Genomic DNA, 26,337 nt, shown 5'->3' with positions numbered 1-26,337 from the left:
AGCATTTTGGATGAAAAGCATTATATAAGCACAACAAATTATTATAGTCACAAAACAATAAAAAACAAAAAACAGTTCCACTTAGAATAGAAGGCAAATAATTTTTTTACTTTATTAAGAAGTTAGCAGTCCTAACAATTTGAAAGTCAACTATCCATTTATTCCTTTTCTTTTACACACAATGCTCCTAAATAAATTAATATGACATTCCTAGAATTATTAGCTTACTGCTGACAGGATCGTTTTGACATCTACAGCAAGTGATGTAATAGCCATGACTTTTGAGACTAAGATTCATGCACCCTAAATACAAAGTTGTTTGGCACACTAAAAATACATAGAGATACATACACAAATAGGTAGATGGATATATTTCCTTCTTTGATCTTCAGTGCTGGTCTTTATTCCACACCTGGCAAACTGGAGATCTACAAAGAACTTATGCACGAACACAGCTATTCCAAAAAATCTAGAGATTAAAATGATTATTCTTACCTACCATATGCTCACTGCCAACAATGTTCTAATTCATTACTCCAAGTCAGTAAAGCACCAAACAGATGCCACATCACCAAGTTAGTCAACAATTTGTGAGGGCTTTTTTTTTTTTTTTTTTGAAGCACACTGGTTTTTGGCCAGCAGACCAAAGTGGTGAAATCCTGGCCCAACTTACATCAACACTCCCATTGACTTCACTGGGGCCAGGATGCCCTCCTAGGTGTCATCCAAGGTGACTTGGCTTTGTTGAGTGTGTGTCAAATACAGACATAGTTTAGATCTGCATACTAACCTCACTGCTTATTTTATCAGCACTCAGTTTGGAGGTGGGCCTGTAACTCTCTGCTAAGCTGCCAAATGCTTCTGGATCACATAGTGGGATTGTTTCCAAAGACCTGCAGCTTTCCATGTCCAACTGCCTACCACCCTGTAGACTGCCTTGCTGCGGCAATCTTTGTAAGTGTATATGGCTGTCCGTGCTTCTGCTAGCTGGTGGTCTGTAGATTTCAGCAGTAGGACGGGAAGATCCATAAGTTACAGTTACAACAGCTTTCTTCCGAGACAACAATGGATTCTCCTGCACAAAATTTAGGTCTTCATCAATGAGATCATCTGGTTCAGGTTTAATGTCAATCACAGCTTCAGAAGGCGACAACTCTCTTAGAGGCTTGACCGTTGACATTAAGCGGGATGCAGATCCATCTTCATAAGACTGCCTGGAGAAAGAAGAGGTTACAATGTCTTAACTAACTGCCAGATAAGAATCCCTGAAAAACAAAATTTAGAAGAACGCTTTAAATATAAGCAGAAATAAAAAACAAGATTTTGCTCTTTTAAAAAATCTGGCAGACTTGACATCTACTTTTAGTTTTAGTTTAGTTAGTTAAGATAAGAACATGTATTGCATAAAGAAGCATGAAGTAAACTTTCCAGGTATAATTTATTTTATGCAACACACAGTAGGCAACCCTTTTCTGCTTGAGACTGGAAAAGCCTCCATTCTCCTGTTCTGGTCTCGTCAGCTAGTTAATCCCTACTGCTCTTCCAAACAACAATTCCAGTGATGTATCCCCTGAAATCTGAGCTCTTGCCAATAAGCAGGTAGAAGCCTTACCGGGCAGCAGCGGCTCTCTGCTCCTGTGAGCTGGTTGAAACTCTTGAATCATTTCTTTCAGCCCGAGTGCTGGAGACTGCAAGAGGTGGTAAGATTTCCTCACGCCGTCTCTCATCACTCCCACATGAACTGCTTTTGCTTGAAGGCAAGTTGCTCTCAAAGATGTTTGAGTCTGAAGACTTTAGGCTAGTAGGTTCTGTGAAGACACGTGCACTTCACCCTTACATCAAAGTTCAGTGACTTTGCTTATGTAAATCAATTATACAGCAAGTGCAGCCTTAAAGCCACAAGCTAATGAACAATTGGCCTCTACAGAAATCCTCAGAAGCAAACCCACTGGACTTAAAAAGCAGCAAGACCTGCTTAAAAAGGTCATATTTACTTCATCCAAAAAGCAACATACATGACAATTTTCTTAATAGCCAGAAGCCACAGACATCATATACATTAAATATTAATGATACAGACAATTAAGACAATTTTAAAAAACTGGCAAAATATATATACGAGTGTAAGAAAATACTGTACTGAGATCTGCTTCCAAAGCTAAGCTATTGCTTTCTTGGACAAACTTTACTTACCAGTAGTTACTGACCGTAGTTTATCTAACACACCATGTAGCCTGAAAAAAAGAGAGAGAAGTTCTTTCAGAACAGTAGCCATTCAAAAATCAGCAAGGTTTATAAGTTTTATTTTTCGTGTCATTTGAGTGAGCCTGCTTTCCACTTAAACAATCAGCCCTTTGTACATCCAACCCCAGAATCAATCAATTAAGATCTGCACACTCCCAGACTCCATCAATCAGTTTTGTACACACAGATAAAACACTCTGCACCTGATCGATGCAAGATCCACTTCCCTAGCAAATGTTGCATATGGACACAATGTTTTTAAAGAGAGAGCAGTCAAGAAACACTGCCAAGGAAAAATTTCAGCTAGAGCCCAAATTCAAAGGCTTCCTATTAAAAATGTATCAAGTAAAACCAACAAAGAAAACTACAAGGGAATAAAACAATCCTGTGTAAAATTTCAAACTGACTGAACACCTGCCTTCAGAGAAAAACAGAAATGCATGCCCCATTTTTAGCCCATTTTAGAATTCAACCCGACCTACTCGGTTGCAACCAGACATCTTCATAATTTAGGAGCCTAAGAGAGTTATGTGCCCAAATTCCATTGAAAGATTGAGTAAAGGATCTTTTCTTGCAAAATCAAAAGCTTTCAAGGTTCTCTCTTTTGCAATGAAAAATCTGCATCACTGACAACACTAGATGTAACACCATAAAGTTGCTTCATCAAAACCCTTCTATGTTCTGACATATTGTGATGAAATGCACCCCTGTATTCACACCCTACACACTACTGTGATAATCTTTGTACAAGGCATGCCTTGTGAGGTACACCTCTATCCCGATATAATGCGGTCGTGGAGAGCCAAAAATCCCTACCGCGTTATAGCTGAAACCCCATTATATCGGGGTGGGGCGGCAGGTCTCCAGCGGTGATTTAAAGAGCTCTGGGCTCCGGCTGCTGCGGGGATCCCGGGCCCTTTAAATCGCCGGCGGAGCCACACTGCCGCAGCCCCAGGGTGGGGCAGCAGGGCTCCAGCAGTGATTTAAAGGGCCCGGGGCTCCCCACAGCAGCCAGAGCCCCGGACCCTTTAAAGCGCTGCCCGAGCCCCGCTGCCACAGCCCCAGAGTAGCAGCAGCAGGGCTCTGGCGGTGATTTAAAGGGCCCGGGGCTCCCCACAGCAGCCAGAGCCCTGGACCCTTTAGAGCGCTGCCCGAGCCCCGCTGCTACCACGCTATAAGCAAACCCATGTTATATCAGATCACGTTATAACGGGGCAGAGATGTATCATTTGAAAACTCCTAACTTGCTGATCAGTAATATCATTGTAAAATGCATCTAGCAATATTGTGTGTAAAGCTATGAACATAAGATGAAATCATGACTTAAGTGTGTTTCCCAGATAAATCTGGGGAGTAGCTAAACCAATTTCTCAAAGACAAAGGCAAGCAGACACTCCAGCCAGGTGTCAACAAAGCTGATGGGCCATCCCCTGTCCAGTGACCATCCTTTGGCAAGAAAGGAGGACAAGGACAAAGAAAGCTGCATCTTAGAAAAGAAACAGCATGAGGTGTCCCTGGTCCATCAGACCCCCAGTCTCTCGGTTCTCAGCTGGAAATGCCTTTGTGATCCTCTTCCGTGAATTCTCACTAGAACACTCCCAAACCAGCGTCAGCTGAGCCCGGCTGATGTGATCATCATGGATCAACTTTCACATTCAGGGCTTGACTACACTTAAAATGCTATAGCAGCACAGCGGCACCACTGCAGTGCTTCAGTGCAGACACTGCGTATGCTGACAGGACGGATTCTCCTGTTGATGTAGGTAATCCACCTCCCTGCGAAGTGGTAGCCTCCCCCCATGACTCCAAAACCTCATGATGAACAATTATGAAAAAACTTTCCCATCAGGGAAATTTCTTCCAAAGTCCTAGCAGCTGTGGATACTTTATACCCTGAAACACGACAGTATGAATCCCTCATAACTTTTCTCCTATCTAATGTAACACTAGGGGGGCTTACTGTCTTCACCTTTCATTAAATTTAGGTCTTGAATGGTTTTAAAGTTTGATAATATTTAAAGGGGTGTTGTGTTAATTTAGGGGCTTTCCACACCTTTCTTTGAACCATCTACAGCTGTTGCCAAAGAGAGAATACAGAAGTAGATGGACCAATCATCTGCCCTGATATGGCAATTCCTATGTTCCTATAATGCCTAGAGAGACAAGGTGGGTGAAGTAATACCTTTTAGTGGACCAACTTCTGTTGATGAGAGAGGCAGGCTTATGAACTTAGGCCATGTCTATACGTACAGGGCTGCAGCGGCACAGCTGTACTGATACAGCTGCACTGCTGCAGCACGTCTGGCGAAGATGCTCTATGCCGACAGGAGAAAGCTCTCCCGTCAGCATAACAAAACCATCTCTGTTCGCAGCAGTAGCTATGTCGGTGGGAGAAGCTCTCCCGCCGACATAGCACTGTCCACTACGGCACTTATGTCAGTGTAACTTATGTCACTCAAGGGGGTGATTCTTTCACATCCCTGAGCAACATAAGTTATGCTGACATGTGCTACAGTGCAGACATAGCCTTACACAGAGCTCTTCTTCCGGTCTGGGAAAGGTACTCAGAGTGTCATAACTAAATACAAAGTGGAACAGATTGTTTAGCATAAGTAGTTAACACATATTTCAAGGGACCATTCAAGGTGAAGTGACCCATTAACACCCTTCCAGTCATAAAGGGAAGAGGAAGGGAGAGGGGGAGGCAGCTGGGGGAAGGTCGTTGGTTACAGATTATTGTAATAAGGCATAAATCCAGTGTCTGTTCAGTCCATGATTTTTAGTGTTTAGCTAAATCATGAATTTAAGCTCCCTGGGTCATCTTTTGAAAGCATTGTGCAACTTTCTCAAAAAAGATATACTGGCACTAGAAAAGGTTCAGAAAAGGGCAACTAAAATGATTAGGGGTTTGGAACGGGTCCCATATGAGGAGAGATTAAAGAGGCTAGGACTTTCAGCTTGGAAAAGAGGAGACTAAGGGGGGGATATGATAGAGGTATATAAAATCATGAGTGATGTGGAGAAAGTAGATAAGGAAAGGTTATTTACTTATTCCCATAATACAAGAACTAGGGGTCACCAAATGAAATTAATAGGCAGCAGGTTTAAAACAAATACAAGGAAGTTCTTCTTCACGCAGCACACAGTCAACTTGTGGAACTCCTTACCTGAGGAGGTTGTGAAGGCTAGGACTATAACAGTGTTTAAAAGAGAACTGGATAAATTCATGATGGTTAAGTCCATTAATGGCTATTAGCCAGGATGGGTAAGGAATGGCGTCCCTAGCCTCTGTTTGTCAGAGGATGGAGATGGATGGCAGGAGAGAGATCACTTGATCATTGCCTGTTAGGTCCACTCCCTCTGGGGCACCTGGCATTGGCCACTGTCGGTAGACAGGATACTGGGCTCGATGGGCCTTTGGTCTGACCTAGTACGGCCATTCTTATGTAACTTTCCTTTGAGCATGAGGACTGATAGGTCTGAGATAGAGTGACCACTTTTTCTGTGAGAGTTCATTCAAGAGCGTAGTGATTGTTTGGTTTCACCCACATAGTTTTTATTGGGGCATTTAGTGCACTGGATGAGGTACACCACGTTGTGATAGGCATTTGTAGGACCCATGGATCTTGAAAGGTTTGTTGTGGGGGGTGTTGATCATTGCAACAGTGGAGATATGTCTGCAGGCTTTGCATCTGTTGCTCTGGCAGGGTCTGGTGCTGCTTTGAGTTGATGCATTTTGGTCTGTGGGGAGCTTGCTTTTGATGAGGAGCTTGGAGAGGCTGGGAGATTGTTTGAAGGTCAGAAGAGGGAGTTCTGGAAAGATTTCTTTCAGGATGAAGTCCCCATCGAGTATGGGTTTTAGTTGTTTCACGATACTCATATGGGTTCCAGTGTGGGTTGGTAGGTGATAACTAGGGGTATTCAGTCTCTCAGGGTATCTGGGTGGCCCATTCCATGGTTGACCAGATCTTCTACTCTGGTGGAGTGCCCTTGTTTGGTGAAGGTGGTTGAAGTGTGTTAAGGTATATATCCTGGACTTTCTCCTTGGAGCATATTCTGTGGTATCTGAGTGCCTGACTGTAAAGAACAGATTTTTTGGTGTGGTTACCTGATCTATGAAGATAGATGTGGTGATCCATGGGTTTCTTGTATATGGTTGTCTGTAGGGTTCCACTGTTGAAGCTGATTGTGGTATCCAAGAAATTGATGCTAGCGTGGGAGCGTTCCAGAAAGAGTTTAGTGGACAGGTGGTGGTTTTTAATGTTGTGGTGGAAATCTATCATTGATGTATCTGAGGCATATCACTTGTTTCATGGTGCATTTGCTCAGAAATTCTTCTTCAAGGAGGAACATGAAGTGGTTGACATACTGGAAATCCATCCTGGTACCCATGGCTGTTCCCATGGTTTGGACAAAGCGTGGTGTTGTTGAATGGAAAATTGTCATGGGTGAGGATGAAATGGAGGAGTTTCTCGATGTGTTTGAGGTAGATATCTGAGGGTTGTCCATTGTCTTGAAAATATTTCGAGGCAGGCAGCTATGCCATCACTGTGAGGGATATTGGCGTATAGGGAAGTGACATCCCTGGTGGTAAGGATAGTGTTCTGAGGGAGGTTGTTAATGTTGCAGAGTTTGTGGAAGAAGTTGCTTGTCTCTCTCACCAACAGAAGTTGGTCCTATATAAGATATTACCTCACTCACCTTGTCTCTCTAAAATCCTGTGACCAACACGGATACAACACTGCATAACAATAATGCCTACACGATATTAACATCTCTAACTGAAGCTGTGTTAATCTGAATAAACGGGAAGTTTACCAAATAAATCTACCATAACCAGCTGTGGCTGCACTCTGTAATGTTCTCTATTCTTATAGAATTTTGCAGTAATAATTTTCTGAGGGTGACTCCCTTGATGGGATTCAAATGTTTAAACTCATTTTTGCTAACCATGTCTAAATAAACTCCTAATTTATTTTGAACATTTCAGAACCTTGAGGTTCAGCTGGAAAAGTGGATAAAAGGAGAATACCAATACCTCAATCTCTAACTGCTGTATATATATGTCAGTGTTACCACTGCCTGAATATTGGCAAGCTACAAGTAATAATTTTAAAAAATATCAGTTACTATATTGCATCACTTCATGCACAAGAAAAAATGAATTGATCAAATGTTATGTGTAATTTCTTATATTCTCAAGTCTCATATACAGAAAGCAGTTATGAAATGATTGTAAGAAGTAAGGTTCATGGAAAAAGTAGCTCACAAACATACCATACAGTAAACCTGACAGTGTTGTTTCCTAGGAAAAGAGAAAGGTCCTCTGTCATCTGCTCCTGACTCTTCTTGTTGGCCACCATTACCATAATATAATCAGGGAGCTCTTCATCTAATTGGAAGGAAAAAATATACAATTTGTTATTATTTTTCAAAGCAACTTTGCAATTAACAATGACATTTTTATAAGATTTTCAAAGTAGAGTAGATGCACAAAAGAGATTAGATCCCCAAAGAAGACATCAGAATATTTCTCCAGTTTTACTATAAACCCCTTGGAATGAAGATCTTCATTAAACAGGAAGCACAGAGGTAGCAAGAGAACAGCAAAATCATGGCCAAACAGACTTGTTTGAACTGACTGGTAATTACTTGCACATTTTCTTACAAAATCAAAAGCTTTCAAGGTTCTCTCTTTCGCAATGAAAAATCTACATCACTGACAACACTAGATGTAGCACCATAAAGTTGCTTCATCAAAACCCTTCTATGTTCTGACATATTGTGATGAAATGCACCCCTGTATTCACACCCTACACACTACTGTGATAATCTTTGTACAAGGCATGCCTTGTGAGGTATCATTTGAAAACTCCTAACTTGCTGATCAGTAATATCATTGTAAAATGCATCTAGCAACATTGTGTGTAAAGTTATGAACATAAGATGAAATCATGACTTAAGTGTGTTTCCCAGATAAATCTGGGGAGTAGCTAAACCAATTTCTCAAAGACAAAGGGCAAGCAGACACTCCAGCCAGGTGTCAACAAAGCTGATGGGCCATCCCCTATCCAGTGACCATCCTTTGGCAAGAAAGGGGGACAAGGACAAAGAAAGCTGCATCTTAGAAAAGAAACAGCATGAGGTGTCCCTGGTCCATCAGACCCCCAGTCTCTCGGTTCTCAGCTGGAAATGCTTTTCAAAGAGGGACTAAAACTATAAAAAGGAGGGGCAAGCACTCCAAAGCTCCCCTCCTCTCCCTCCCTGGCCAACTCCCTCTTTACACCTGAGAAGACAAAAGAAGCAGCCATTGGACTCTGGGGGAGGGATCCTCACCTGGAAGTTGGTCAGTAATGCTGTTGGAAACATGTGGTAAGAAATTTTGCTTTGAATCTAATATCTAACCTGTATTCTTAAATTTATTCACTTAAATCTGGGTTACTGTTGATATTGTACTATATGTACCATATGACTTTTAAAAACAAACTTTGTATTTGTGGATAATCCAAGCACTATACCCAGATGTACAGTCACTCTTTTCGCAACCTGTGTATTGTATAATTTTAACATTAGCTTTAATAACATTTTTAAATCTCTTAAGCTAGGCACCAGAAAGCATTTTTATCTTTATTTTCTTGTAACCATTTCTGACTTTTACGCCTCATTGCTCGTACTCACTTAAAACGCTCTCTTTGTAGTTAATAAACTTGATTAAGCTAATGCAGTATTTAAGTAGAAGTGTCTGAGTAACTCCATTTAAGGTGGTAAGCTTGTGTGTATTATTCCTTAAAGGAATGACAGAATTAATGTGGACTGTTCAGGAGAGGGCTGTGCAGTACAAGGCATACATTTAGGGGGGAGAAATCCAGGACTGGGAGTGTGTTGGGGTCACCCTGCAGTATAACTAAGGTTGGTAAGAACCAGAGTGAAACCCAAGTGTGGCTGGCAGGCTGCAGCTGAACAGAGACTCATGGTGTGACCTGCATGCTGGAAGGCTGTTTGTGAGCAGCCTAGGTGGGAGCTACTATAAGCAAGGTATTGCGAGGCTCCCAATGTTTACTCCTGAGGGCATTCTGCACCAAAAAAATAAAAATTCTGCACCAAAAAAAAAAAAAATTCTGCATACAATATTTTAAAATTCTGCAAAATTCTGCAAATTTTATTTGTCAAATAAATATGGAGGCTCCAGCATGGCATTGAGGAGCACAGGCCATTGGCTGCACAGAGGTGGGAGATCACTGTACAGCTCCCACCCAGGGGACAGACTCCATGGTGAGGCTGCACCCAACCCTGACACAGCACAAGGACCGGGCCTGCCCCAGAAACACCCCAGGGCCCTGCCCCTCCATGCGAAGTGCACCAGGTGTGGGCAAGCAGGCTCAGCAAGGCAGGATCCAACTGTGGAAGGGCTTAGTGTGGGGGGATCCAGGTGTGGATTGAGAAGGTTCTGTGTGGAGCAATCTGGGTGCGGGTGGCTCAGTGGGATCCGGGTGCGGGGAAGAGGGGAGCAGAATCTGGATGCACAGAGGCTTCTTGGGGGGTTCTGGGTGCAACAGTAATGGGACTCAGCAGAGGGGTCCAGGTGAAGGTGGCTGGGGCTCAACGGGGGGACAGACATCAGCAGGAAGGGTATGAGAAGCTCAGCGGTGGGGTCCAGATTCTGGGGGAGTGGGGCTCAGTGAGGTGGGGATCCAGGTGCAGCTGGCTGGGGTTCGGTACGGTGAGGATCCGGGTGTGGGTGGCTCGTCAGGGTGGTACGGGGGGGGGGGGGGGGCTCGTTGGGGGGGGGTTATGGGTGCAAGGGGTGAGGGTCTGGGTATGAGGGGTTCTGGATGCAGTGGGGGTTGGGGTGGATGGGGGAGCAGCTCCCTGTACAGTGATCCCTCCCCCTGCAGCTGAGGACCGATGGGGTATGGATGCAGGAAGCACCGGGGAGGGTGGAGGGCGCGGGGAGGAGTTTGAAGAGCTTCCTACAGCTGAGGGAGAAATCTGGGAGTGGGTCTGACAAAGCCCCAGATGCCATGCAGGGGAAGAGGAAGTCCTGTCCTCCCTAGCCCAGCCGGAACTAGCAGCTGACCCCGGTGCAGGGTAGGAGCCACCAGCCGGGTCTTCCCCAGTCCCAGCCCCTGCCCCACAGTGATTTAGCTGCCGGCTGCCCTGGGCACCAGAAACATACTGCTGAGGAGGGTCGCATAACTGCTCTTGTGGCTTCCCTTTGCTTCCTTGTCAGAAAGTCATTTTTCTGCGGGGAAGCAAAGAAGTCTGCAGGGGACATAAATTCTGAGCATGTGCAGTGGTGCAGAATTCCCCCAGGAGTAAAGGTTGTAGTACAGGGATGAAACAGCCCCTCACTGGTCTGAACTGCATTCTGGTATGTCAAACATACCTACTTACGACAGCACAACAAATGGATTATCTGATAAGCAAATGAATAAGCAAGCTTTTCATGAACAAGTTTTTCCACTTGCTCTGAAATACAATACAAGCTTCAGATATGGCTAAAGCACATAAGATTGTCAACTCCACCAGAAGCAAAATTAAAGATTACAGTAAAATTTTAAAATAGCAAGTGAGTCACACATACACGATAAACATATGAACAAAGTCGTTTTGATATCACATTTGTATATTATGGCCTTTTCTTTAAACACTATACTATATGTTTTCTCATTTATTCAAATATTTAAGATAAAAGCCCTATACTGCAAAAGGGCTTTCTCCTTCAGGAAAAGCAACCAAATAGAGCAAGGGTCGGCAACCTCCTGCACACGGCCCATCAAGGTAATCTGCTGGCGGGCCGCAAGACATTTTGTTTACGTTGACCGTCTGCAGGCATGGCCCCCCGCAGCTCCCAGTGGCCGCGGTTCGCCGTTCCCGGCCAATGGGAACTGCGGGAAGCGGCGGCCAGCACATCCCAGAAATAGAGAAATTTGCTTTCTGATTTATGCATAAAATTTACAGACAAACCTTTACCTATTAACTTCAAAAATTCCATGTAAAAAATATTGAATAAGCATAGACAGACACTATATACTTCAAGGGGGGATGGTAAGATCATTAGGGTCTGGATTCAGCAAAGCACTTCAACTTGTGAATAACTAGGCATGTCAGCAGTGCCAATTAAATCACTTAAAATTACATACATGTTTAAGTGCTTTGTTCAATCAGGGCCTGGGTCTATATGCAAGATTAAAAACAATTGGTCATTTCAGATGAATACCAATGAAAGAATGTGTTCTTACTTTCATTCCTTACTATATATAAAGCACTTTGCAATTCCCAACAGTGCCTTCCATTTCAAAGTATTATATTATTAAAACCTGAATAGCCCTTTGAGCAGCAGCATTTTGAACGACTTTCTGAAAAGGATTCGATGTACCCTTTTTTATTTTGGTGACACTTAACAATGCTGCACAACCCCAAAGCTACCGTTGTCACTAAACGTAAAAGAAAACTAATAATGTTTACTGAAGATAATCCAATTCAGAACTCCTCCTTATCTATCTTTATCTGAGGGATTGGTGGGGAATGCTGCTGAGAGGAAATAGTGGTTACAACTACAAGTTTGTCACAGAGGTCACGGATTCCGTGACTTTCCACAATCTCCATGAAATTCTGCAGCTGCAGCAGCCAGTGGGGCTGGTCCTGGGGGCCCCCCAGTGCAGCCATGCCCTGGGGCTAAGATTTAGTCAGGGGTGTTTATAGTAAAAGTCATGGACAGGTCATGGGCCGTGAATTTTTGTTTACTGTCCATGACTTTTACTAAAAATACCCATGACTAAATCTTAACCTTAATAATGGTACATCAATTCTTTATTTAAAAAACAAACAAACAAAAAATCAAGGCCCCAATCTTGAACCAACTTATTTGTGTACTTAACTTTACACTGTAAGTTGTCTGACTTCAGAGAGACTACTCACAGTGTGTAAGGCTGAGCATATTTGTATTTAACATGTTTATTACAGTAGTACAGCGATCAGCAACTTTTGGCACGCAGCTTGCCAGGGTAAGCCCCTCTGGTGTGCCGGGACGGTTTGTTTACCTGCCGCATCCGCAGGTTCGGCTGATCGCGGCTCCCACTGGCCGCAGTTCGCCGCTCCAGGCCAATGGGGGCTGCAGGAAGTGGCGGGGGCCGAGAGCTGTGCTGGCCGCGGCTTCCTACCGCCCACATTGACCTGGAGCGGCGAACCGCGGACACAATAGGTAAACAAATCGTCCCGGCTTATCCTGGCGAGCTGCGTGCCAAAGGTTGCTGATCCCTGCAGTAGTACCTTAGAACAAATCAAGAGTGGGGCCCCATTTTACTAGGACTCTACAGAGCAGCAGACACCCCATGCCCCGAAGACTTTGTACAAGCATATGCATAAACCTTTACAATATCAGGGCCTAAGGAAACAAATCAGAGAAAAGAGGAGGAAATCTTAAACTGAAATGAAAGCGTAACTGAACAGAATTACATTTTCTCTCATATTTTAAAATGTACAGAGGAGTATGACACAGTTTGTGTGACTACAGCAGTTAAATTCATATACTGCAACAGCAGTTCTTAAAGTTCATAAGATATCATTTCAGCCCTGTGCTAGTAGTTTGTGAACCGTTCCAGAATAAGATATTACTGTTCGCAGTCCCCTAGTTCTCTTACTAAATGTATGGAAGTTACTCCCTTGCTGAAAAACTTGGGCATCTGTACAAATGTGAGATTTTGGTATATTTTGAAAAATTGTGGATTAGCATTTTAGAATATTTTTTCTTACTTTTAGTTTCCTATGTTGTGAGATTTTCCTTTAACAGTTATTTCTACATTATAAATAACTTTAAAAAACCAAAAACAACAGTCTTTTTGCAGAAAACCTAACAGAATGGCACAAATAGACACAAATCGGAACAAAAATGTACACATACAGAATGGTCTATGCTCAGAATAGTAAAAATGTCTCAAGAAGTAGGGAGGATTTTGGTTTTCTAAAGGAAGAAATGGAGGCAAATATTAATTGGAAGGCTGTTCCAAGCATTAAGGGTAACATGAAAGAAGGTGTAAAAATCAGGAGCGAGAAATGATGACAAAGGACCACAACAACTTGAGTGTAGACAGGAGGTAGGATAAGACATGGGCAGAGATATAGGTGAGTCCAGAGACCTTTCAATAAAACAAGAAGCTTGAACTTAATTCAGAAGAAGAACAGGAGCCATTGTAAAGATTATCTTGGTAACTGTCTTTTGAATGAACTAGTTGGTGGGGACAGACAATTGAAGAGGGGGTTACAGAAGAACAGCCATACTGGCTCAGATCAAAGGTCCATCTAGCCCAGTATCCTGTCTTCCGACACTGGCTAATGTCAGGTGCTTCAGAGAGAATGAACAGAATAGGTAGTTACAAGTGATCCATCCCCAGTCTCCCATTCCCAGCTTCTGGCAAACAGAGGCTAGGGACACCATCCCTGTCCATCCTGGCTAATAGCCATTGATGGATGTATCTTCAATAAACTTATTTCGTTATTTTTTGAACCCTGTTATCGTCTTGGCCTTCACAACATCCTTTGGCAAAGAGTTCCACAGGTTGACTATGTGTTGTGTGAATAAATACTTCCTTTTGTTTCTTTTAAACCTGCTGCCTATCAATTTCATTTGGTGACCCCTACTTCTTGTGTTAGGAGAAGGAGTAAATAACACTTTCTTCTTTACTTTCTCAACACCAGTCATGATTTTATAGACCTCTATGATATCCTCTCCTTAGTCATCTCTTTTCCAAGCTGAAAAGTCACAGTTTTATTAATCTCTCTTCATATGGAAACTGTTCCATACCCCTAGTCATTTTTTCTGTACCTTTTCCAATTCCAATATATCTTTTTTGAGATGGGCTGACCAGATCTGCATAAAGTATTCAAGATGTAGGCATACCATGGATTTATATAAAGGCAATATGATATTTTCTGTCTTATTATATCTATCCCTTTCCTAATGATTCCCAACATTGTTAGCTTTTTTGACTGCTGCTGAACATTGAGTGCTTGTTTTCAGAGAACTATCCACAATGATCCAAGATCTCTTTCTTAAGTAGAAACAGCTAATTTAAACCCCATCATTTTATATGTATAGTTGGGATGATGTTTTCCAACATGTATTACTTTGCACTTATCAGCATTGAATTTCATCTGCCATTTTGTTGCCCAGTCACCCAATTTTGTAAGATCCTTTTGTAGCTCTTCACAGTCTGCCTGGGACTTAACTATCTTGAGTAGTTTTGTATCATCTGCAAATTTTTCCACCCTCTTGTTTACCCCCTTTTCCAGATCATTTATGAATATGTTGAATAGAACTGGTCCCAGTACAGATCCCTGGGGACACCACTATTTACCTCTCTCCATTCTGAAAACTGACTATTTATTACTACCCTTTGTTTCCTATCTTTTAACTGGTTACCAACCCATGAGAGGACCTTCCCTCTTATTCCCATGACATCTTACTTTGCTTAAGAGCCTTTGGTGAGGGACCTTGTCAAAGGCTTTCTGAAAATCTAAGTACATTATATCCACTGGTGTCAAGTATCAGAGGGGTAGCCGTGTTAGTCTGAATCTGTAAAAAGCAACAGAGGGTCCTGTGGCACCTTTAAGACTAACAGAAGTATTGGGAGCGTAAGCTTTCGTGGGCATCTGAAGAAGTGAGGTTCTTACCCACGAAAGCGTATGCTCCCAATACTTCTGTTAGTCTTAAAGGTGCCACAGGACCCTCTGTTGCTTTTTATATCCACTGGATCCCCCTTGTCCACATGCTTGTTGACCCTTTCAAAGAATTCTAGTAGATTGGTGCGGCATGATTTCCCTTTACAAAAACCATGTTGACTCTTCCCCCAACAAATTGTGTTTAGCTATGTGTCTGATAATTCTGTTCTTTACTATAGTTTCAACCAATTTGCCCTGTACTGGAGTGAGGCTTACCGGTCTGTAATGGCCAGGATCACTTCTGGAATCTTTTTTTTAAATTGGTGTCACATTAGCTATGCTCCAGTCATCTGTTACAGAAGCTGATTTAAATGATAGGTTACATACCACAGTTAGTAGTTCTGCAATTTCACATTTGAGTTTCTTCAGAACTTTTGGGTGAATACCAACAGGTCCTGGTGACTTATTACTGTTTAATTTATCCATCTGTTCCAAAACCTCCTCTGCTGTCTCCTCAATCTGGGAGAGTTCCTCAGATTTGTCACCTAAAAAGAATGTCTCAGGCTGAGGAAACTCCCTCATATCCTCAACCATGAAAACCAATGCAAAGACTTCGTTTAGTTTCTCCGCAATGGCCTTATCCTCTTTGAGTGCTCCTTTAGCATCTCGATACTCCAGTAGCCTCACTGATTGTTTAGCAGGCTTCCTGCTTCTGATGTACTTACAAAAATGTTGCTGTTACTTTTTGAGTTGACTAGTTGTTCTTCAAATTCCTTTTCGCCTTTTGCTCCTTTCTATTTTCCTCAATAGGATTTAACTTCCACTTTTTAAAGGATGCCTTTTTGCTTCTAACTGCTTCTTTTACTTTGTTGTTTAGCCCTGGTGGCACTTTTTTGGTTTTCTTACTATGTTTTTTAATTTGGTATACATTTATTTGAACCTCTATTATGGTGTCTTTAAAAAGTTTCCATGAAGCTTGCAGGGATTTCACTTTTGGCACTATACCTTTTAATTTCTAGTTAACTAACTTCCTCATTTGGAGTAATTAAAATCAGAGATTATTAGAGTACTAATAACATCTTGGCACTAGAAAAAAGAAAGAACTGATTTCAGAGATGTTGTTGAAAAAGAAGCTGTATGATTGAGAAACCAGAGAACTGAAAGGTAACAGTGGGAAGGAAAGAGAGGAATTAAAGAAGACAACCAGGCTGCATGGTTGAATGACCAAATATACAGTGGGGCTGACAAACAAATTAAAGAGAAGACTTGCAAGGAGAAATTATGAGCTCATCCCCTTCAGACATGATGGACTGAGAAGATGATGGGGCATCCTTTCATAACAACTTTCGGTAAACCTGTAAATTAGCCATCTGACACATTTAAATAGGTGGCAGGATTAATTTTGAACCCAGCTACAACCTTTGGGCTTGATCACCCAATGGCATGTGATCCTTGCACCCATGTAGCCCATTCCCCAGGGACTTCAACTGTGCTCCAGGTAAGTGGCGGAGTTTGTAAATATAAATCCAGATACGGGATGGAAGCCTTTCTCAGGGTTGCTTCCAGTGGAGCATTATATCAAATTGTGAACTATTGTTGCACTAAAATAAATAGCTAAAGTCAAGTGCAGTACCTAAACCCCACACACTGTCATGGGAGGAAACTACCTTATACTCTTGCGAGGGACAGACACAAACTAGCAGGTGTTTTCCACCTTTAACTACAATGAGCTTAAATAAAGCTATTAAACAGAATAAAACTTACCGACATAAGCCCCCAGCTCCTGCAATTTTCCCTTTATAGCGCCCTATAAAAAGAAAATAAATTAAGATTGCATTTAAGTTAAGGAACATTGGATATGACTAATACCCAAACTCTGAGAGAATTTTGGTTGCTAAAATTTGTTTGTCAACACCAGTAATACAGATCTTGTACAGGTGTTGAGCTTATTTTTCCTCTTTTCCACTATTTGCAATGCAAACTTCCAAAGGGAGAGGCAGTGTTGACAACTCTCATGATGTAATCACCAGTCTTTCAGTATCTGGGATAACTCTAGATCAGAGATCCGCAACCGTTGGTACGTGGCCCATCAGGGAAATCTGCTGGCAGGCCCAGACGGTTTGTTTACCTGCAGCGTCCGCAGGTTCGGCTGATCGCAGCTCCCACTGGCCGCGGTTCGCCGTTCCAGGCCAATGGGGGCTGCGGGAAATGGTGCAGGCTGAGGGATGTGCTGGACGCCGCTTCCTGCAGTCCCCATTTGCCTGGAACAGCGAACCGCAGCCAGTGGGAGCTGCGATCGTCCGAACCTGTGGATGCTGCAGGTAAACAAACTAGCCCACCCCACCAGCGGATTTCCCTGATGGGCCGCGTGCCAAAGGTTGCTGATCCCTGCTCTAGCTCCTTGAGTAATGAGATTACTTGAAAATCTCCATTTATGTTTTTAAATTCCTAGCCCTTCATAGTTGCAGAGAAACACTGGAAAACGTGAACCCCCAAAATAAAACAAACCATAAAAAGAAACCTTGCTTTTCAAATCTCATTTTTAAACCAATCTCATGACCTGGGGGGGAATCTACCTCATGATTTTTGAATCAGGATTGGTGTAGACTAGTGATGGGCTCGAGGTGCACAATTCAGATCCAGGGTTCGGCCTCCCCGAGCGCGAGGATGTTTGGATGTCGGTTCGGCCCAGTCCAGAGCCGGCTTTGGCGGCACAGTTCGGATCTGGATGCGGGTTCGGATTCCAAACTCCGATGAAAGCGGGGTGCCGAGGGGGTGTTGAGGCCTCTCGCCACCTGTTCTCACTCCCTGACCCTTCCCCCGTCACCTGGCCCATCTCCCGCTGTGTGCGCGCGCGTCGGGGAGGGGGCTGGACGTGGACCCCGGCGGACGGTTTACAGCTGGGCCCGGGGCTCATTAGCGTACGGCCCGTGACACCAGCCTCGGGCCCTGTTCAGCGGCTGCAGCGCGGGGGTCTGGGGCCGCACCCCGTCGGGAACACGGCGAGCGGGGGCAGCTGGGAACTCTGTGCCGGGGGGGGCAGCCCAGCCGGCCGCAGGGGCTCGCGGCCCCCTTCTCGCTCACCCGGATCTTGCGGCTGATCTCGGTGCCGATCTCCATGGTCGCAATGTCTGAGGAGTCCCGGGCCGCCGCCGCTACCACCACAGGCCGGGCCGACACAGAGAGCGCGGCCTCCGCCTGCTGCGCCCTCTGCCGGGCAGCCCAGGAACAGCACCCGCCGGGACTAAGCCCAGCCCCCGGCCCTCTACAGAGCGGGTCGGGGCCGGCTGCTCTGCCCGCCACAGGCCCCCTCTGCACAGAGCGTCCCCATCGCCACTGAGAGCCTCATCCCTGCTCGCCCTACACACCACTCTCCTTCTGTTACACCTGCCCAGCTCCCAGGCTCTCAGACACCGATAACCACCTTTTTTTCTTTTTTTAAGGCGGGGGGTTGGAAATATCCTTTTTTTTTTTCAATTCCAAATCAAGTTGCCTAGTTGGGAGGGAGGGATAGCTCAGTGGTTTGCACATTGGCCTGCTAAACCCAGCGTTGTGAGTTCAATCCTTGAGGGGGCCACTTGGGGATGTGGGGCAAAAATCAGTACTTGGTCCTGGCTAGTGAAGGCAGGGATGGGATATCTCCATTAATTATATTTAACAAATTATTATTATTGCCTATTCAGCAAGTTTCCTTGGTAAATTGGCTGATTTTTTTTAAGTTAACATTTAAAAAAAACCTGTATCCCAAACAACTAAGGATGGGATTCACAAAGGTACTTAGGCACCTAAACTTCAGTTTTAGGCTCCACTGTGATTCACAAAATTCCCACCAAACCCTGCAGGTGCCTGTATTTTGAGGGTAAAAGTTAGAGCCCTGTGTGGATACAAAATTCATACCCGCGGATGTGGATATCCACAGATTTAAAGGGCTCTGCCAGGAACCACAGTGGCAAAAGCAGCAGCATCTTGGGCCCCCACTCGCAAGAGCCATTATCCACCACAGACAGCTCCTCTCCCTGACATGACTGTACTGCACCCAATCCTGCCCACTGTAAACCCAGTTTAACAGGCCAGTATACAGTTGGTAGTTTGGACTGCTCCAAAGTGGCATAAAGCAGTGAGAGCATACAAGTGAATCAATCCATAAAAGCTAAAATTAAAACACAAATTAAGGTTGATACTACATATATCTAAATCATTGTATATATCACATGTTAACTTTTTTTAAACTTGTATTATTGTAGTGCTTAACAGCTTGTACCCCATTGTGCTAGGTGCTATACAAACACAGAGCAAAAAAACAGCCCCTGCCCCAACAGTTTACAATGTAAGAATAAGTCAAGAGACATCAGATGGTTCCAGACGAATATGAGAGTACAAGGAAAAAATGAGAGAGTATTGATCAGCATGGCAAGAAGTGATCTTAACACACCTTAATAATTGAAACAAAAAAGGTTATTTCCATACAAAACAACTACAATCAAAGACATATCAGTAACTTAAAGGTAAAAACATTAACATTACAGGGATGTTGTAATTATCCCCAAAACAAGCATACAAACCCAGGAGTTAAGGTAAAACTTAAAAGAAAAACAAACATATTAAAATATGGAAATAAACAGTAAAGACATCTAAATAACATGAACTCTGTCCTGTAACAACACCATGCAATAACCATAAAATTATGATCAATAATAATTTTTTATGGTCCAAGATTAGATTAAATTGACTTTAAAGACATTAAGGACAGTTGTAAAAAATTACTTATGGGTTCACTACAGAGCCAAGATAAAGTTGTCTGGATAAGGAAGGTCTGAATGCTAAAGGACATATTGTAAAATTAATTTTATCTCAAATTAGTGGATTTACTTGTAAATTATCTTTGAATACAGAATGAATTTTCTGATAGAGTGCTGTAATTTTGGGGAGTATATGCTGTATTCTTCATACATAAATCAGTGATTCATCTCTGTATTAAGTGCAAATCTCAGTTTTAACTACAAAGCTGTAATTGGAGAACCTCAATAATAATCTCAGCTAATATATTCAGTAGCACAAGATGATGAACTGCCGGTCATTGTTTACGAGCCCAATTATACCTTGAAAGGGTAATTTAGCAAACACAGATAAAAGTTTCATCTGCAGAAACAATGGACATGTTTTAGACTGCAAGCATTGTAGGGCAGGGATTGTGTCTATGTCATTTTATGTCTCTATGGCACCTAACACCCTTTTTAAAACTCAACAAATAAATTATAGTGTTGCATTTCACATAACTGCCTGTGGGTCTTAAATGGTCCCCTAAAAAGACAAGGTGGGTGAGGTAATATATTTTATTGGACCAACTTCAGATGGTGAGAGAGGCAAGCTTTCGAGTTTACACAGAGCTCTTCTTGAGGTCTGGGTAACTTAATCAGAGTGTCACAGATAAACACTCTGATAAGTTGCCCAGACTTGAAGAAGAGCTCTGTGTAAACTCGAAAGCTTGTCTCTCTCACCAACACTGGTCCAATAAAAGCTATTACCTCTCCCACCTTGTTCTAATATCCTGGGACTGACATGGCTACAACACTCCATATTTTACAAGCCCCTGTAAATTCCTGAGAGCCTGATTTAACCTTGTTTTGTGGAACATCCTGTATTTGTCATGAATAATACCTAGAGTGATGAAAAACAAAGGAAGTCTCAGAGACACTCTGTCAAGTAGTAAAAGGGAAGTGAAGGAGAAAATACATTTGTAAAAAGGAGAGAAGATTTTATAAATCACACAAAGAAGAATAATTTCCATCCCTGGGACAATCAATATCAGTCAGTGTCTGACTTTAAGGGTATGTCTACACTACGAAATTAGGTCGATTTTATAGAAGTCGATTTTTATAAATCGATTTTATACAGTCGATTGCGTATGTCCACACTAAGCGCATTAAGTCGGCGGAGTGTGTCCTCACTACCGTGGCTAGCATCGACTTACGGAGCGGTGCACTCTGGGTAGCTATCCCACAGTTCCCGCAGTCTCCGCCACCCATTGGAATCCTGGGTTAAGCTCCCAATGCCTGATGGGGCAAAAACATGGTCGCGGGTGGTTTTGGGTACATGTTGTCAGTCGGCCCTCCCTCCGTGAAAGCAACAGCAGACAATCGTTTCGCGCCAGACACCAGGGTGGTTAGAAGAGCACAGCAGGGCACGCTGCGCATCAGAGAGGCTTTGAAAACCAGTTTCATGACTGGCCAGGCTTCACTGTGACAGTTGTGCGTGTTTCTCCTTGATGCGAATCTGCCCCCTTTGTTGACTTTAATTCCCTGTAAGCCAACCACCCTCCCCCCTTCGAAATAAAGTAACTATTGTTTGAAACCATGCATTCTTTCTTTATTAATTAAAAAAAATGAGATAACGGACAAGGTAGCCTGGGTGGGGTGGGGGAGGAGGGAAGGACAAAGCCACATTGCTTATTCTAGCCACACTAAAAATCAAACTGTTTGAATGACAGCCTTCTGTTGCTTGGGCCATCCTCTGCAGTGGAGTGGCTGGGTGCCTGGAGCCTCCCGCCCCCCACCCCCCTATGTTCTTGGGCGTCTGGGTGAGGAGGCTATGGAACATGGGGAGGAGGGTAGGTGGTTATAAAGTGGATGCAGCGGGGGTCTGTGCTCTTGTTGGCTTTCCTGCAGATCCAACAGACACTTCATCATGTCCGTTTGCTCCCCCATTAGCCTCAGCATCACATCATGCCTCCGCTCTTCGCACTCACTTAATTCTTTCCTAGCAGGGCCGGCGCAAACCATTAGGTGACCTAAGCGGTCGCCTGGGGCGCTAACATTTGGGGGGCGGCGGCTGCGGTGGCCGGAGCTTCGGCTGCCCCGGTTGTTGGCGGTATTTCGGGGGCGGGACCTTCCGCCGCCTCTGTCGAGGGCGGCATTTCGGGGGCGGGACCTTTCGCTGCCTAGGGCAGCAAAAAAGCTTGCGTCGCTCCTGTTTCCTGGCCTCTGCCACTTAATGCCTCCATGCATTAAGCTATACCCTATCAGTGCGAGAGGACTGCATGAGCTCGGAAAACATGTCATCGTGAGTGCGTTTTTTTCGCCTTCTAATCTGCGATAACCTCAGGGACGGAGATGATAGGGGGAACGTAGAAACAGTCTACGCTCTACGATTCTGGGGGGACTGTATGGTCACCTGTGCTGCTGAGTTTGCCCCGCTGACCAAACAGGAAATGAAATTCAGAAGTTCCTGGGGCTTTTCCTGTGTACCTGGCTAGTACATCGGAGTTCAAAGTGCTGTCCAGAGCGGTCACAATGGAACACTCTGGGATAGCTCCCAGAGGCCAATACCGTCGATCTGCGTCCGCACTACCCCAAATTCGACCCAGCAAAATCGATTTTAGTGCTACTCCCCTCGCCGGGGAGGAGTACAGAAGTCGATTTTAAGAGCCCTTTAGGTCGATGGAACGGGGTTGGTTGTGTGGACGTATTCGTTTTTAAATAGACCTAATGCGGCTAAATTTGACCTAACCCCATAGTGTAGACCAGGCCTAAGTGTTTGGAGCCACCGTCTCATGTGTTCAGTGAATAAATTATGATGCATTCTCTATAGCTTCTGTGGTGCTCAGAAGTCCTGGCAACCCTTCTTTCCTATTGATTTCTAGAGTACACTAGTGTCAAGAACTAGTGTCTCCCCAGTAAATTCATCAAGACACTTGTGCAAATGTCTTCTTGCTCCGGAGAACAATGGAGTTTGTTGTATTTAGTGGGCTCACTTTGGAGTGACCATTTTCCATTAGTCAGGGAATAAGCTGACCCAACCCTTTAGAGTTGCCAATTTGGGTTGGACATATTCCTGGAGGTTTCATCCCATGACATGATCTTTAATTACAGATTAATCTTTAATTCCTGGAGACTCCGGGAGAATCCTGCAGGTTTGGCAACACTACAAACCTTGGAGTCAGGCAGGGACACCAAATTGCCAGAAATGGGGTAACGTGAATTCCTGCATTTAACTACCACTCCCTGCTTAGGCAATGTACCCAGCTGCCCTGCTCCCATTGCACCAGCTCCACTAAGAATGGAGCAAGCCCGGAGAGGCTGGATGGAACGATGCCAGTTCATTCTAAGACAGCCAGGGAAGGCGCAACCAGACCACTGCCTGGGGTCAGCATGGCAGTGGGAAGTAGCCCCCAGACCGCTACCCTTAGGTGCCAGCGCAGCCCAGAGGCCATGTTGCTCACTGAAGGGAATCCAACCGGATCAAGGTGTGTCCTGGGCTGGGACCTCCCGGGACAGCCTGGCCCCTCGCAGGTCAAGGACAGGATGGGGAGGAAGGGGGCTTGGCTAAGGGTCCCTGGGGCCTGAATTACACCTGACTACAGAGCCTGTGCCAGCCTGGCGGGGACAAGGGCACAGGGTACCACACATGGGTCCAACCTCCACTCCCAGAGCTAGTCTACATCTATTAATGCGCTTGCGTCAGAGACAGGAGCATGCACATTCACAACAGTGAAGCTGCCGCTGTCCTGAGTGCTTGCCAAACTTGGTTTCTTAGCAAAAAAGAGAGCGGGGGCAACACAGAAGGCAGCATGGGCAAGGACGTGACAAAAGAAGGATGGGAGAGGCGGAGAAGTGGGGCATGAGGAGTCCTTCCTAGGGAACCCAAAAGAAACACAGGGCTCTCAGGAGGAAAGGTGGAAATGTGGGCTGCTGAGCTGGGTGTGTGCCCCTTAGTGTAAAATGCACAAATACACAGAGCAGGATCACACTGAAAGCAGGATTTAGGAAGGAGACGTAACAGATAAAATGTGTGGGATCTCTCAATTGCCTGGAGCCGGGGCAATCACTCCCAGTTACAAGGACTTAAACGGGGGGGGGGGGGGGGAGGGTGTTCATCCAGACATAGCGCTGCAACGTGTTGTGTTGATAATAGTATTACGGAGGCATCAAATAACCTTAGCTGTGTCCTGTAGTTGACACCATTAGGGAAGAAAAAAGTGGGAGAACATACAGAGGTGCTGGAACTAGGGGTGGAAAGATGTTTGAAGTGGTTTCCATTATTTTCAGGTTTGCAGTTTGTTTAATGGCTTTCAGCACCCCCATTATAAAAATTGTTCCAGTACATATGGAAACATACCTTTAAAGATCAGTGTAATGTAATCTGGGAGGGACCAAATCACTAAATTGCATTAAATATAATTGAATGATTATTGCATGGTATGGCTACCAAATTACAGTTATTTGGATGCTTTAATAGTGTGTTTCTATACCCGGGGTGGGCAAACTTTTTGGCCTGAGGGCCACATCAGGGTTCAAAACTGTATGGAGGGCCGGGTAGGGAAGGCGGTGCCTCCTCAAACAGCCTGGCCCCTGCCCCCTATCCTCCCACTTCCCGCCCCTTGACTGCCCCCTCAGAACCCATGACCCATCCAACCCCCCCTGCTCCTTGTCCCCTGAAAGCCCCCCACCCCTAATCACCCCCCTGGAACCCCATCCTCTATCCAACCTCCTCTACTCCCTGCCCCTGACTGCCCCGACCCCTATCCACACCCCCACCCACTGACAGGCCCCCTGAGACTCCCACGCCTATCCAACCAACCTCTACTCCCTGTCCCCTGACTGCCCCCTGGGACTCCTGCCCTTTATCCGACCACCCCGCCCCCCTCCCCCCTTACCATGCTGCTCAGAGCACCAGGACTGGCAGCCCTAAGTAGTACACCGTACGTAGCACATTCCGATGGGGAGCAATTTAATACACTACACCTGTGGCTCTCACAGCCATGCTGCCCAGCAGGAGCTCGTTGCCCCGCCGCCCAGACCGCTGGCGGCACGGCGAGCTGAGGCTGCCGGGGAGGGAGGACAGCAGGGAATGGGCCAGGGTCTAGCCTCCCCGGCTGGGAGCTCAAGGGCCAGGCAGGACAGTCCAGCAGGCCGTAGTTTGCCCACCTCTGTTCTACACCTTAACATGTTGAGATGTCTTTTAAGCTTAAACTTAACTGCATATTTTTTGGATATTTGGAACATTCCTGTAATTTTTTACACTTGTTACTGATATTTACTCTCAACATAAAATCCCTCAATCTATTTTTTTAACTTGGAATATATGGCTTGCAGGGATCATCATAAATATGGCTCAGTAGCATTAAAATAGGTGGGAAAATAAATTGTGCTCAGAATGAAAAGAAACTGTGATAGAAATCATGTTTGGGCCTAACACAGTGAAGAAATAACTCAAGAGCAGTTCCTCACATACAGGGTGGATAAAAATCAATGATTTAAAAAAAATTGGATTTTTTTGATAAAATGCTTTTAAAAGATAGTTTTAATTAAGATACATTATAGATCAAAGATATCTCATCATGGAATAGGGATTATAAATTCTAATGCTATAGTATGAGACAATATATTCATGTAATGTTTAAGAAAAGTTTTGTAAATGAGTTCCAATAGTTCATGGATTAGGGATCCAATCTTACGGGGTTCCACAGGCTTCTGTATAGATTATTTAGGTTAATCTTTCTATCTATCCAATGGGACTCAGTGCTCAGTCTAGAAGATACCATCAGAGATGCTTAGTTTTGCAGTTCTCAAGCTGTGGATTTGTGTCTCCAGAGGTAACATGCTTGTTAACAGCAAAAATGTTTTAAAATAAATAAATAATATATAGAGGTGAGAAATAACAGACCTCAACTCTATTGTCCCTCTGCAAATTTGTGTACACAGGGTCAATCCCTTACCTCTCTCTAAAAGTGCAAAGTTTCAAAAAGTTCAATGAATAGAAGATTGTTGGGGGCGGAATAAATCTGGACAAGGAGAAGAGGTCTGGAGATAAATGTGAGAAGCGAGGGAAATATGCTTGTTTTGTTAAAATATATGTTTGCTGCTGAAGAACCCCCCCCCCAGAAGCTTTAACGTTGTTGTTTTAGTTAAATAAAACAATTTAAATGTCTGTCTGGTGATGTTCTCCTCCTAATACAGCATGGCAAGAAAATCCTCCAAATATTAATGATTAACCTGTTGAATTGGAGATAGATCACCTCTCAATGACTTCATAAATATCTGCTTCAATTACCTTTGGTAAATGAAATAACCAAACACTCATTCATTTTCTGATATAGCTGTAAAACTAATCTGAAAAGTTTTCAAAATAAATCACTGTTTAAAAATGTATAGTGTGTATCATCTATCTCTGAGCTGTGAAGAATCTGTATTAAGGTCATAACAACCAACAAGAATGCACTTTTATGTAGAAAACCATGATTGAGTCTTCCTGACTAGTGATTTAAATCAAATCCGCCCTGCTCACATAGTACAAATATTACCTACATTTTGTCATCACACACAGGTTAGTGTTCTGCTGAGTTACCTACTGCTTACCTACAAAAACAACAAGGAGTCTGGTGGCACCTTAAAGACTAACAGATTTATTTGGGCATAAGCTTTCATGGGTAAAAAC

At 44.0% G+C, this 26,337-nt stretch overlaps 1 protein-coding gene across 5 annotated transcripts in view; it reads right to left on the bottom strand.

Annotated features, from left to right (window-relative positions):
• Window positions 1–18,390, bottom strand: part of ZC3H14 (zinc finger CCCH-type containing 14) — a 79,433-nt gene extending 61,043 nt beyond the window's left edge. For 2 of the 5 annotated variants that reach the window (XM_024103141.3, XM_065593497.1), the window contains exons 1-6: window positions 17,481–18,123; window positions 16,669–16,711; window positions 7,522–7,636; window positions 2,194–2,234; window positions 1,613–1,808; window positions 791–1,214 (exon numbers count right to left, since the gene is read on the bottom strand). In XM_024103141.3, the coding sequence (XP_023958909.1) occupies window positions 791–1,214; window positions 1,613–1,808; window positions 2,194–2,234; window positions 7,522–7,613 (753 nt within the window). In that variant the 5' untranslated portion in view covers window positions 7,614–7,636; window positions 16,669–16,711; window positions 17,481–18,123. Of the gene's footprint in view, window positions 1–790; window positions 1,215–1,612; window positions 1,809–2,193; window positions 2,235–7,521; window positions 7,637–16,668; window positions 16,712–17,480 lie in introns of all 5 variants that reach the window. The other 3 variants (XM_005285377.4, XM_005285374.5, XM_065593496.1) reach the window with 3 other exon arrangements.
• Window positions 18,391–26,337: the final 7,947 nt, after the last annotated feature.

This window comes from Chrysemys picta, chromosome 4, assembly GCF_011386835.1.
Source record: "Chrysemys picta bellii isolate R12L10 chromosome 4, ASM1138683v2, whole genome shotgun sequence".
NCBI lineage: Eukaryota > Metazoa > Chordata > Testudines > Emydidae > Chrysemys > Chrysemys picta.
This window is presented reverse-complemented; position numbering and strand designations above follow the sequence as displayed.